At 38.5% G+C, this 13,123-nt stretch overlaps 2 protein-coding genes across 4 annotated transcripts in view; one reads left to right on the forward strand and one right to left on the reverse strand.

Annotated features, from left to right (window-relative positions):
* The window catches only part of PLS3 (plastin 3), a 116,193-nt gene that overhangs the window by 68,527 nt on the left and 34,543 nt on the right, over nucleotides 1–13,123 (reverse strand). The window lies entirely within an intron of this gene.
* Nucleotides 6,476–9,576, forward strand: LOC141503206 (uncharacterized). Its single transcript, XM_074208407.1, has 3 exons — nucleotides 6,476–6,677; nucleotides 7,965–8,906; nucleotides 9,241–9,576. Exons 1-3 carry the CDS (start codon nucleotides 6,476–6,478, stop codon nucleotides 9,438–9,440), a joined length of 1,344 nt encoding a protein of 447 aa, XP_074064508.1. The 3' UTR covers nucleotides 9,441–9,576.

Raw genomic sequence — 13,123 nt, forward strand, 5'->3', positions numbered from 1 at the left:
TGGTGCAGCAGAGAGCATTGGCCCTGAGGTCAGGAAGATCTGAGTTCAAATCCAGCCCAGACACTTAATAATTACCTAGCTGTGTGACCTTGGGCAAGTCACTTAACCCCCTTACCTTGAAAAAAATCCCAAAAAACTACAAGGAATATTGTAGCCAAATTTCAGAATTCTCAACTGAAAGAGAAAATACCACAAGCAGCCCCCCTCAAAAAAAGCAATTTAAATATGAGGGAACTACAGTCAGGATTATACAGAATTTACCAGCTTCAATATTAAAAGATTAGAGGGACTAGAATATGATATTCTGGAGGGCAAAAGATTTTGAAATAACAAGACTCAAAAGAAGTAAACAGAAAAGTAAAAAAAAAAGTTATTTCAATAAGCCTAAATTGTCTGCATACCTACAAGGGAAGAAAACACTTGTACCTCTTGAGAATTGTATTTCTCTTAGGACAGCTGAAAAGAGCATACTTAAACAGGAGATGCCAATAGAAACTGACTGTGATGTGATCCATCTTTTAATTCTTGAGGATTATACTTCTATTGGCACAGTTGGAGGGTGAGTACTTGGAAAGAGGGTATAGGTATAAATTGATTATAATTTGATGATGCTTATGGGTCTTGACATTGTACTTCTAATGGAACAGTTGAGGGGAAGGTACTTGGACAGACAACTTCTTGTAGTGATTGTGATTTGATATATAGCTTATAAATCAACCAACCCTTGCAAATTATAGTATCAGAACAGATAAAAGAAATCTGCTTTGACAAAGAGTGTGGGTACAACAAAGGTATAAGACAATTAAGACATGAAAAAGAATACTATACTTGAAGAAGAAGGCATTAGAGAATAGATATCACATAATTAGGCACAAAGGACTTTTTTTTAGGTTTTTTGCAAGGCAAATGGAGTTACGTGGTTTGGCCAAGGCCACACAGCTAGGTAATTATTTAGTGTCTGAGACCGAATTTGAACTCAGGTACTCCTGACTCCAGGGCCAGTGCTTTATCCAACAAAGTACTTATTAAAAGGGAGGAAGGGAGGGTACATGCACTGAATTAATCTTGCTCTCAAGAGATTTGGTTTAAAGAGGGAATAACATTCATTCCCAATTGAGTTTAGAAATTTATCCTGTATGCAAAGGCAATTCTCAGAGAAATAAATCAAAACTATTCATAGTCATATGAAAAATTGCTCTAAATCATTATTGATTAGAGAAAGGCAAATTAAAGCTTCTCTGAGGTACCACCTCACACCTCTCAGACTGGCCAATATAACCAAAAAGGACAATGATCAATGTTGGAAGTGATGCGGGAAATCTGGGACAATGATGCATTGCTGGTGGATCTGTGAACTCATCCAACTTTTCTGGGGAGCAATCTGGAATTGCCCCCAAAGGGCAATAAAACTATGCATCCCCTTTGACCCACCAATCTAACTACTAGGGGTGTATCCTAAAGAGATCAGGAAAGGGGGCAAAAATTCCTCTTGTAAGGGCAGCTAGGTGGTGCTGTAGATAGAGTACAGGCTCTGAAGTCGGCAGGAAGTGAGTGTTCAAATCCAGCCTCAGACACTTAATAACTACATAGCTGTGTGACCTTGAGCAAGTCATTTAACACTATAGTCTTGCAAAAAAAATTGACCCAAGCTTATTATCTTCAATTTTTAAAAGTTGTCTTATTTATTGGCATTTTTTTCTCTAATGTTTTCTTTCTTTCTTTTGGATCTGATTCTTCTCTCACAACATGTTCAATATCGATCTATGTTCAGCCTGGTTATAAATATCGAGCTTATATGAGATTGCTTTTTATTGGGGGAAGGAGGAGAGAAGGGAGGGAGGGAGAAAAGTTGTAAAAATCAAAAGAAATTTATCCTACAGAATAAGGAAGAAGGGGGGGAGGGAAAGAAACAGGAAGGTGAGGCTGATAAAAGGGAAGGAGAAAGTAAAAATAAAGATAAAGTAAAAGTAAAAAAAAAGTAAAAAGAAAAGGAGAAGAAAAGAGAAGAGGCTGATAGAAGGGAGGACAGACTGAGAGACAGGAGTTAGAAGCACAACATTGGTGATGAGGTATAAGAAGAAAGGAGAGAAAAGTCCAAAGTGGGGGACAACAGGATGAAGGGAAATACAGAATTAGGAATCTTAACTGGGAATGTGAATGGGATGAACTCTCCCATCAAACGTAAGCAAATAGCAGAGTGGATTAAAAACCAGAATCCTACAATACATTGATTACAAAAACACATTTGAAGCAGAGAGATAAACATATAGGGTAAAGGTAAAAGGTTGGAGCAGAATATATTATGCTTCAGCTGAAGTAAAAATTAAAAAAGCAGGGTTTGCAATCCTAATCTCATACAAAGCAAAAGCAAAAATAGATCTAATTAAAAGGAATAAAAAATGAGAAAGACATTGTAAGGCTAAGGCTATCTAATAAGATGTATTTGTGAAACTCCTTATAATACTCATTAATGAGGGAATAGTTGAACAAGCTATGGTAAATGAATGTCATGGAATATTATTGTTTTGTATGAAATCAAGAGCAACATAACTTCAGAAAAGCCTGGAAACACTTAGATGAACTGATGTTTCGTGAAGTGAGCAGAACCAGGAGAACACTGAACTCATTAACAGCAACATTATGAGATGACGAACTATGATGAAGGAAACTTCTCTCAACAGTTTGATGTCCAAGGATGATCCTGAGAGACCTGTTGGGGAGAATTCTGTTCACATCCAGAGAAGCAACTATAGACTATGAATGCAGAGCAAAGCAGACTACATACTATTTATTTATTTTTTCTTTCTTTCTCATGGTTTTTTCTTCCTTAGTTCTAATTGACAACATGACTAATGTCTACATATGTTAAACATGATATGTATAATCCATATCAATAGTTAGCTGCCATGTAGAGGGTGGTAGCAAAACGTGGAACTTAAAAGCTCACAGAAGGATAAATGTTGAAAACTATTTTTGCAATTAATTTAAAATTAAATAAAATATATGTATATATTCAAAAATAAAAAAAAAGTTTTTTTATAGCATAAAATTAAAAATTAAGGAAATGTCCCTGAACTGGGTAATTGCTAAACAAATTATGGGAGATGAATGTAATTTCTTAGGACTTAGTAAAAATGAATGAACGGGATGGTTTCAAAGAAACTCAGGAAGATTCTATAAAATGAAACAAGTGTGGACAGACCCAAGAGAAAAAAACATTTTCCAATGCAGCTGATGTGAGAATTTCGTATTTGGCTATCTATATTTGATAGAAGGGTTTTGTTTTTTCCTTCCAAATGGGAAAAGGGGAAGTTAGGAAGGAGAAAGAAACTAGGAAAAGTCACTGAAGCATTTTTAAGTGCAAAGAAAACAGAAGGAACAACAAAGCTCTGAAAGTGTTGTGCTGAATTTATATATTCTTTTAAAAGCAAGTTAGTCATGATAGAAATTTTTATGTATGACTCCTTCTATTCCATTCATTTTATCTGATGTTTTGCAAAGGTCAGATGTTTTTAAAAGTAACACAGATAGGGGTGCCTAAGTGGCACAGGGGATAGAGCACCGGCTGTGGAGTCAGGAGTACCTGATTTCAAATCTGGCCTCAGACACTTAATAATCACCTAGGTGTGTGGCCCTGGGCAAGTCACTTAACCCCATTTGCCTTGCAAAAACCTAAAAAAAGTAACACAGATAAATGGAACAAGAGGCTTGGATTAGATGAGGTGACAAAAGTCAAGCAAGAATTGCAGGGTAGAACCAGATTCAAATATTAGTGAGAAAGAGCAACAAATAAAATATCTGCATAGATTAAACAAATGTGTGGTTTTCTAAATCAGTATGCAGCTGGCAGAAATCCATTTGTATTTGAGTTCTTCATCACTAGATGATGAACCTGATGACCTCTGAGGTACTCTCCAGCTGGAAATTGATATTTATGAAGCAAGAGGGGTTTCCAGTAAGTGACTACCTCAAACATTCCTTCCAAAGCACAGGGGAACAAAGCCTGATCATTTGCATTCAGTCCTAAATTGACTTCCTGACTCTATCACCCTAGGAGATGATTTCTGAATTGGTTTCCCAGTAATGGAAAGAAGATATGAAGACAGTTTCCTATGCTAAAGGGGTTTCCCTTGACACCCATGGCCAACTTAAGCATGTATCAAAATTGGTTTGAACTGTTGTTGCACTTCTCCCCTTTATTTCTTCCTCATCCATTTCTCTGCTCTCCTGAAGTTCAGTAGAGCAACACCCAAATAAGGCAGAGACCAAAGCTTGAGTTCTCATGAAAGAAGTTGTCATATCCATCTCTCAAGCTGAAATCAAGGTCACCAATCTTGAGCCAAAAATGGAACTGGGTGCTGGGGGTGAGAGGGCCAGGATTCATTTGGCCAGAACATTGGGGTAAGGAGAGGGGGAAGGAGACACAATTATAGACAACCTTCACAATGCCTGATAAATTGTAATATAGCCTTCTTGAGTAAAAAAAAAAACCCTTAGAAAATGTCGAATCTGTTTTATGTTCTTATCTGAACAAAATCAAGTGCACTCAAAACTTAGCCAAAATTATGAGGACACACTCTGACAAGTGATTATAGTCCAAGCACAAAAGTCTAACATCTTAGCCTTCTACGCTGTATTTTAGTATACCAGTACCTCTGGTGTTTTGATTTTTTAAGTCTATGCTAATGAGTCACTCCATAGTTTGTCAATCTCCAAAAATAAAACATTATTTCAGTTGTCCTCAAAAAAAAATGTAGTATTGGCAAGAGCCAAAGAGGAATAAGGCCATGGTATGGTAGAAATAATTTGGAAGTCAGAAGGTCCTGATTAGAATTGTCAACCTACAGCAAACTACCTAGAAGATCTTGGAATGATCTCTTTCCCAGCTCTGTGTCTCAGTTCCATCTACATAAAATCTAAGGGCTGTAGCCCTTGATTTCAAGGTTTCTTTCAGGTCTGAATCTCTCATTCTTTAATACTAAGAGTGTTTCCTTTTATCAGCTGTCTAACTGTAGTTGTCTGCCTTATGCCTGTCTCAGTTTCTTCCTCTGTAAAATAAGGGAGTTGAACTAGATAAGCTCTAAGGTCCAACCATGGTTGTGTGTGCCTGTGATTCTAGTATACAAGACTTCACATATCCTAGACCTAAGTCACTAATTTCTCTAAATCTCATTGTTCCCCACTCTAAAATTAAGGGGCTTAATTTAAGTAAATGATCTTCAGATTATAAATATGTGATCCCATGAGACCTGGGTTCAACTTGTGTTGGCTGTATGACCTTAGTCAAATCATTACCCCCTCTTAATATCAGAATTTTCCAACTGCCACATGAGGGGGGCAAGTTGTGATTGCTAAGGCCTTTTCAACCTCAAAACCTGAGATCCTATGTTCTTATGTGCCACACAAACCTAAGTAAAACCTTCAGCACTTTAATATGGGAGAAAGATCTGATTAACACGAATAAGGTAGTTACTAAGCTGACACTTCTGGGTACTGTCCTATACTTAGTTCTAGGCAAAAGCCTCATGTCATGTTTTTCCCCTGTACCTAAAAGTCACCAAAGGAATGGAAAAAATAATTCCAGGGTCTGTGTACCTGGAACAAGTCAGACCCCTTGTGGGAGGGCAGGCTGGTACAACAAAGTGCCACACAAACTGAGGTGTTACAATAGGGTGCCACCAAGCATTAAGTTTGCTGCAGTTATGCAATAATGATACCTGCCACAATGAGATCAAGAAGAGAACGAGAACAAGACTGAGAACGAGAAAGAGAATGAGAACGAGAATGGGAACAGGACGAGACTGAGAACGGGAACGAGACTGAGAACGAGAACGAGACTGAGAACGAGAACAGGAACGGAAATGAGACCGAGAACGAGAACGAGACTGAGAACGAGAACGAGACTGAGAACGAGAACGAGAACGAGACCAAGGTCAAACGAGAACAGAACCAAGGTCAGTACCGGTCTACGCAGAGATAAGAGACGGAATCCTGTGTTGAGTCTGCTTTACCTCGGGACTTCTCAAAGCTTTAACTCTCCCAGGACCCCAGAATTCACACCTACTGAAAGCCCAATGTCAACTCAATAGTTTAGCTGGCATGAAGGCACCAACGGTGGTCTCCAGTCTATGACGGTGGTCGTGGTGAGGACAGTTGGCTTGTGGTGAGGAGAGTGGGGAGCGGCCTGTGTGAGCCGGAAAAACGAGGAGAGCTGGGGAGGACAGTCAGGGAGTACTAGAGAAGTCTATGAGAGCCAGAGTCAGGAGCAGACTGTGCTGTGAGGAGAGCGGGGAGTGTGAGATCGAACCGAGAGACGGCCTGTATGGCCTGTGTGTGAGTACTGAGTGCGGCCTGAGCAAGAGAGTACGAGTGCGCCTGCGCGGGGTAGGAGCTTAGAGAGGAGAGGAACCACCAAGATCTCACGAGAGTCTGTGAGATTACAAGATTAAGTAACTTTAAGGCATTTGTGAAGACAATGGAACAGGAAAACATTTCTGATGACAGTGACAGTGATAGTGATAGTGAAATCCAACCAGGTACACCACCTGAAAGATACCCATTAGCTCGCCCCTCACGGGCCTCTACCTCAGGGGAAGCAGGCGATTCTCAAGCAATCCAAGACCCTGAAGTGGACTCTACTGATCAAGGTCCATATTTCATCGGGCGCACCCAACCAAGTAACCCTGTTAAAAGCATCCCTCCGGAACTTCTCAAAATCCTGAGGTCTCAGATGCCAGAAATAAAGACTATGGTCAATATAGAAATGGAGGGGGGAGGGCCTCCACCTCCCAAAATATTGCTTTTTTCTCCTCATTCTAGCTCTTCTAGCTTGCCTTGTCAGAAAATTAGGGAGGTTCCTGAATATCCTCCAGCACAACGTAAGCTACTTCATGAACTTTCTTCTAAAGAGCAGAATCCCAGCCAATCTCTTGATTTTCTGTTTAAGGACAAGTCAACCAGGAAGCCTTCTCTTTCACCAACCTATGAGGCATTTGCCCCTGAATCTCCTTCCCTGTTGGAAAAGAAGCCAGATTATCAATTTTCTCCTATTATAAAAACACCGAACTCTAACTCTCTGCATTTCCTGTTGGATGACCAGTCACCCTGCTCATCTAACCAGATACAAGAGTCACTACTCTCTGAATCCACTTCACTAGTGAGAAAGAAGCCAATTTTTCAACTTTCTCCCACAGCACAGCCACATTACCGTAGCAAGTCTCTTGATTTCCTGCACATTGGTCAGTCTTCTAGCCAAGACAAAGGGACACTACTCTCTGAGTCCTCTCTAATGAGAAAGAAATCAAGTGTTTCCTCTGAGTTTTCTCCTCCAGTGCAGACAGCACAAAATTCTCCAGTTCTCCTGTTATATGATGACTCAGTTGATGAATTTTCTTTTGACCCATTGCAAGGAACAGTAGTCTCTCACTCTTCTCTATCACAAAAGAAATCTGGCCCTGAATTTTCTTTTAAACTTCACAAGCCATTTTACAAGTCTATTGATGTCCTGTTTAATGAAGGCTCACATGAAGAGATTTCTTCTACCCGAGATCAAGAGAAACCACCCTTTGTGTTTCCTTCATTGGGGAAAAAACCAAGCTCTGAATTTTCTCCTATGATAAAAACAATGCACCACAAATTTCCAGATTTCCTGTCAGATGATGAGTTACCCTGCACATCTACTAGCCAGGCACAAGTGTCACATTTCTCTAGATCCTCACCTAGGGCGAGAAAGAAGTCAATCAATAAACTTGACATTCTTCCTCCAATAACAAAGAAATCAGGCTCTGCACCTCTTCTTTTCCACGGACATGAGACACCCTGTCACAGGTCTTTGGAATCTCCATTGGAAGGTAGTTCAGCTTGTGAGCCTTCCTCCTCAAGGAATGACAAATCAATATTCCCTAAATCTGCTAAAGTACAAAAGACACCACTTGATAAATTTTCTTCTGACTCATCTTTTCCAGTAAGAAATAAGTCTTTATGTAAACATGGTAGTTCAAAGGTTCAGCCATCCCCAAAAGCTTTTGATTACTCATTAGACGCACAGCCAACCTGTTCCTATGTCTATGACAGTGAAGATTCTGATTCTTCTCCTCCAACAGAAAAGTCAATTTTTGAGTATTCTACTGTTCGGATTCAGTCAATGTCAGAAGTCTCACTTTCTGACTTCTTAATGGATGATGATGATACCCATGATGATATTCCAACACCAAATGATATGTCAGAAGTATCTGAATCTTGTTCTTCAATGGGAAAACCATTATCAAGGTCCAAGTATTTGAAATTAAACAATAAAGAAAAGTCAAATGATGTATCTTCTACCCAAGAAGATATGACTATCTGGGATAAGTTACACTTTTACTACGGGAATCCCTGTGATTTCCTGTTTGAGAAAGAGTCAGGCGGAAGATCTTCACCACTCTACGAGATACTAGACTCTGATCTATCTTCAGTGGAAGATCTAGACTCTGAGTTTTCTTATTCTGAGATAATGACACCTCAGTCTGATTTTCTTTCTGAAGATCAGTCAACAAGTGATTCTTCACAAGGCCCTAATGCAGCACTCTCTGGATCACCTTCAGAAGACGAGGAAAAATCAGTCTCTGAATTTTCTTCTCCTCAGGACCAGAAGTCACCCTGTAAATCTTCAATACAAGAGAGACTATTTTATGAATCTCATCTTTCCCATGACCAAAAGGAGTTAATCCTAGAATTTTCCTCCTCAGCAGAAAAACCAGTTGCTAGGTCTTGTATGTCCCAAGTCCATTATATTTCTGGGGAACAGAGCATGCCAGAGTGGGAACCTCTATGTTTCCAGGACCTAAAGAATGAAGTATTAGAATTTTCTTCATCCCAGATGCCAAAGAAACCTGTCACTGAAACTGTTCCTTCCCAGGACCCAGATGGTAAGTAACCCCAGCTCCCACTGGTCCTGAAAAAAGTCAGTCTTTTCTTTTTTTTTTTTAATTAATTTTATTATGTTTCTAATCAATAAGCATTTTTTCTGTTTCCCACTCCCAAATGAACAAAAAGAAAACCTTCAAAAACATCCATAGTCAAGTAAATCAAATTCCATCATATGCTATATCCAAAATATATGTCTCATTCATTCTGCATTTTTAAATCCATCCGTTTTCTATCAGGAAGTGTTTTGTTATCTGGTCCAAAGAGAAGTTACTCTTTGTGATTCCCTCTCCAGTTTTAAATAAAACATTCTAGGAATTTTTTTTCCCTTCCCAGATGATGATGATGATGACAGCGATGGTGACCATGACCAGGACAATGACAACCATGACCAGGACGACGACAAGCAGGGCACAGATGATGATGAGGACGACCAGGATGACAATGATAATGCTAATGACAGTGCCACTAGTGAGAACAAAGATGATGAAGACACCAATGAGGAGGACAGCCAGGAGGAAGATGCTAATCTATAAAGCCTGAGTATAAAGAAGCCAGTCTCTTCCTCAGCTGCTGTGGAAACAAGTCAACAAGTCTGGCCAAGTAGAATCTGTTCCCTCCCTATAATTTAATTTAAAATAATTATTTTCAGCATACAAAATATAACTTTTCAATTAGTCTACATTTCTGTGAGGATTGTTTGGTTGTTCCTCCTTATGTATTTATGATTTTTTCCCTTTTAGAGATACACTCTAGATTTTGAATATTTGTTCTGCTTTGTTCTCTTTACCCTATTTTATAAGTTTTTCAGAAATTTTTGTAATTCTCATACTTGTTCTTAATTGTATTTCAGTATCAAATGAACAAACCACAATTTGTTCATCATCCCCCTCTTCCTTTGAAATTTCATTTCCTTCCATTTTGGGGTGGGGGCGACAAGTATGTTTTGTTTTGGGGTTTTTGGCAGTCCAGTAATGCATCTCTTAAAAAACTCTTTTGACACACAGATCTTTTTTGTACATTCCCAGTAATATAATTCTCCTTCCAAAAGCATGGAGGGGGGATGGGGAAAAGTTTTTTTTTTTTTTGCCTCCTCCTAGGTAGTTCTCCAAAAAATTTTAAGTTTCTAAGAGAATCATTTAATTCTTTCTCATGCATTGTTACCCATTTAGGGTTGCACTTAGTCTTTTTTGCACTTAGTTGCTTTTTTCACTGTGCCCTATTTCATAATTTTTTCATAATTCTTTATAATTCTCATATATAATCTTAATTACATAGTAATATCAAATGAATATGCCACAATTTATTCAGCTTGTCCCATTCTTCACTAGAAATTGTAATTGCTTCCAATTTCAGGGGATTATTTTGCTGTGTGTACTGCAGTCCAAATAATGCTGTTCTGAAAATGTTTGAACAGATGACTCTTCATTTCTTAAATCTTTTCAGGGTTTATTTCCCAATAATGGAATTATTTGGTCCAAAGGTATGAAGGGGTAGGAGGGAAGGGTATTTTTTTTTCTGCCCACAGCCATGTTGTCCTCCAAAAAACATCTACATGTTTATAATTTGAACAATAATGATTGTCAGTGTTTTCCAATTAACTCTGCCTACCAAGAATTAATTTTATTGCTTCAATTTGGTTTTGCCATTGTGATGCTTGTGAAATTGTACCACAGTTTAAATTTGCATCTCTTTAAAAATTGTATTTTTCAATGAAAAGTAAGAACTCATGCTTCCTCTTTTGAGACCTGTCTTTCATTTTTTACCATTTATTATGTGGCATGTTTTTCATTAAATACATTTACAATATGTTATTTTACTTTGCCTCTTCTCTTATATCACTTATACCAGGAAAGTTCTAACCTTATAGCTTTCCAGCTCATTGTAGGAATTGGTTAATTCAAGATTTTTAACTGAATTTATACATTCCACTTATTCTTCTTAACCCTATCCTGTAACAAGGATGAAGGCCACCAGAGGATGGGGGAGGTGTTCCCCACAGCATTAAAAATACAAGCAATGGGGTTGGAGACAGAAGGCAGGGTTGAAATCAGAGACTCGGAGAAACACATTGACATGAGATGTTCTAGGTAAGTCAAAGATTCAGATACCAGGAAAGCAAAGAGAGTTCAAATGCCAAAGTCCAAAATCCTTTTCAGTACTCAGCATCCCGGGGGGGGGGGGGGGGGGTGGTGTTGCAATGAGTTGTTATACCCAGTGGCAACTATCTCCTAAATTAATGTAAATGAGATTTATAGCTCCCTTAGGGCTACCAGTAACATCTCCAAGTGGGAAGGACAGGTTAGCCTGCTTAGGCAGAAGTCCTAAGTCTAAACAAACCTTTTTAATGATATTATATCCCTTACCCCCCCCTTTATTATAAAATACCTTCATTTGATCTGAAGCACTTAAGATACAGGGACAGACTTTTCTTTCCCAAATGTAACCCTTTCTCTTCCTTGGAAAGGTTTTTGATGATTCCTAACATTTGATCTTCTGGAGACCTGTTAAAAATGGCAAATTATGTACTGGGGGGGGGCGCTGAAGGAAGGGTAGACAGGGGAGACTAGAGCAATCTATGAGGAACAGCATGTATAGGAACACTGAAGTATAAGCAAAAGGATGAAACTGATATCTTTTAAATCTTAGAGCTGCATTTCAGGCCTAAAGAAATATGACTCAAAAGCTCAAGAATCACCCCAAAAACCAGGCACAGGCTGGCAAAAAGAGAAAACAGAGAAAAAAGAGGAACACCATTGAGAAAAACATTGTCTATGATCCCAAGAAGGATAAAAATACTCAATCTGAAGATGAAGAAGTACAAGCTTCTGCAGCTAAAGACTCCAAGAAAAACAGAAATTGGGCTCAAGCTATGACAGAGCTCAAAAAAGATTTTGAAAATCAAGTGAGGGAGATAGAAGAAAAATTGGGAAAAAAATGAGAGAGATGCAGGACAAACATGAAAAAGAAGTCAGAAGCTTAGTCAAGGAGATAAAAAAAAATGCTGAAGAAAATAACATGTTAAAAACCAGCACAGGTCAAATGGATAAATCATTCAAAAAGTTATTGAGAAGAATGCTTTAAAAAGCAGAATTGGCTTGATAGAAAATGAGATAAGAAAGGTCTGAGGAAAACAAATCCTTCAGATGTAGAATGGAACTGAAGGAAGCTGTTGACTCTACAAGAAGTCAAGACACAATATTTCAACAGCAAAAGAATGAAAAATTAGGAGAAAATGTCAAACATCTCATTGAAAAAAAACAACTGATCTGGAAAACAGATTCAGGTAAGATGAAAATTATTGGGATACCTGAAAGTCATGATCAGGAAAAGAGCCTTGACCTCATTTTTAAAGAATTCCTACATGAAAATTGCCCTGATATCCTAGAAGCAGAGGGCAAAATAGAAATTGAGAGAATCCACCCATCTCCCCAGGAAAGAGATCCAAAAAGACAACCCCCTGGAATATTACAAGTTCCAGAACTCCCAAGTCAAAGAGAAAATGTTACAAGTAACCAGAAGGACAGAATTCAAATATCATGGAGCTACAGTCAGGATCACACAGGACTTAGCAGCAACTACATTAAGGGCTCGTAGGGCTTGGAATATAATATACCAGAAGGCAAAAGAGCTTGGAATGCAACCGAGAATCAACTACCCAACATAACTGAACCTCCTCTTCCAGGGAAAAGATGAACTTTCAATGAACCAGGGAAATTTCAATTGTTCTTGTTGAAACAACCAGAGCTGAACAGAAAGTTTGATTTTCAAATACAGGACTCAGGTGAAGCATAGAGAATGGAGGAGAAGGGTAAAATATGAGGGACTTAATGATGAAGAATTGCATCTATTCCAGCATAGAAAAATGATACTGATAATACATGAAACTTCTCATTTAATAGAGCAGGTAGAAGGAGCTTTTATAGATGAAGCACAGGAGAGAGCTGAATTTGAACATATAATATATTGTAAAAATGGAGTCAATGGCTAAAAGGGAAATGTAATGGGAGTAGGAGAAAGGAGAGGTGGAATAGGCTAAAATATTTCACATAATAAGATTTTTTATTACAATGAGCTATTTCAATGATATGGAAGGGGGAAGACGAGGGGGAATGAGGGAACCTTCACTCTCATCAGATATGGCTCGTAGAGAAAACAGCATATATACTCAATGGGGTATAGCCATCTAGATTAAAAGGGAGAGAAGGGGGATGGGGGT

This window comes from Macrotis lagotis, chromosome X (assembly GCF_037893015.1).
Source record: "Macrotis lagotis isolate mMagLag1 chromosome X, bilby.v1.9.chrom.fasta, whole genome shotgun sequence".
In the NCBI taxonomy this organism is placed as follows: domain Eukaryota; kingdom Metazoa; phylum Chordata; class Mammalia; order Peramelemorphia; family Peramelidae; genus Macrotis; species Macrotis lagotis.

Excerpts from the sequence above, each read along its gene's own strand:
- LOC141503206 (XM_074208407.1), top strand. The coding sequence starts at position 6,476 with ATGGAACAGGAAAACATTTCTGATGACAGTGACAGTGATAGTGATAGT. Across the intron at positions 6,678-7,964 it reads CATCGGGCGCACCCAACCAA|TAAGAAATAAGTCTTTATGT; the intron begins GTAACCCTGTTA and ends CATCTTTTCCAG. Across the intron at positions 8,907-9,240 it reads TCCTTCCCAGGACCCAGATG|ATGATGATGATGATGACAGC; the intron begins GTAAGTAACCCC and ends TTCCCTTCCCAG.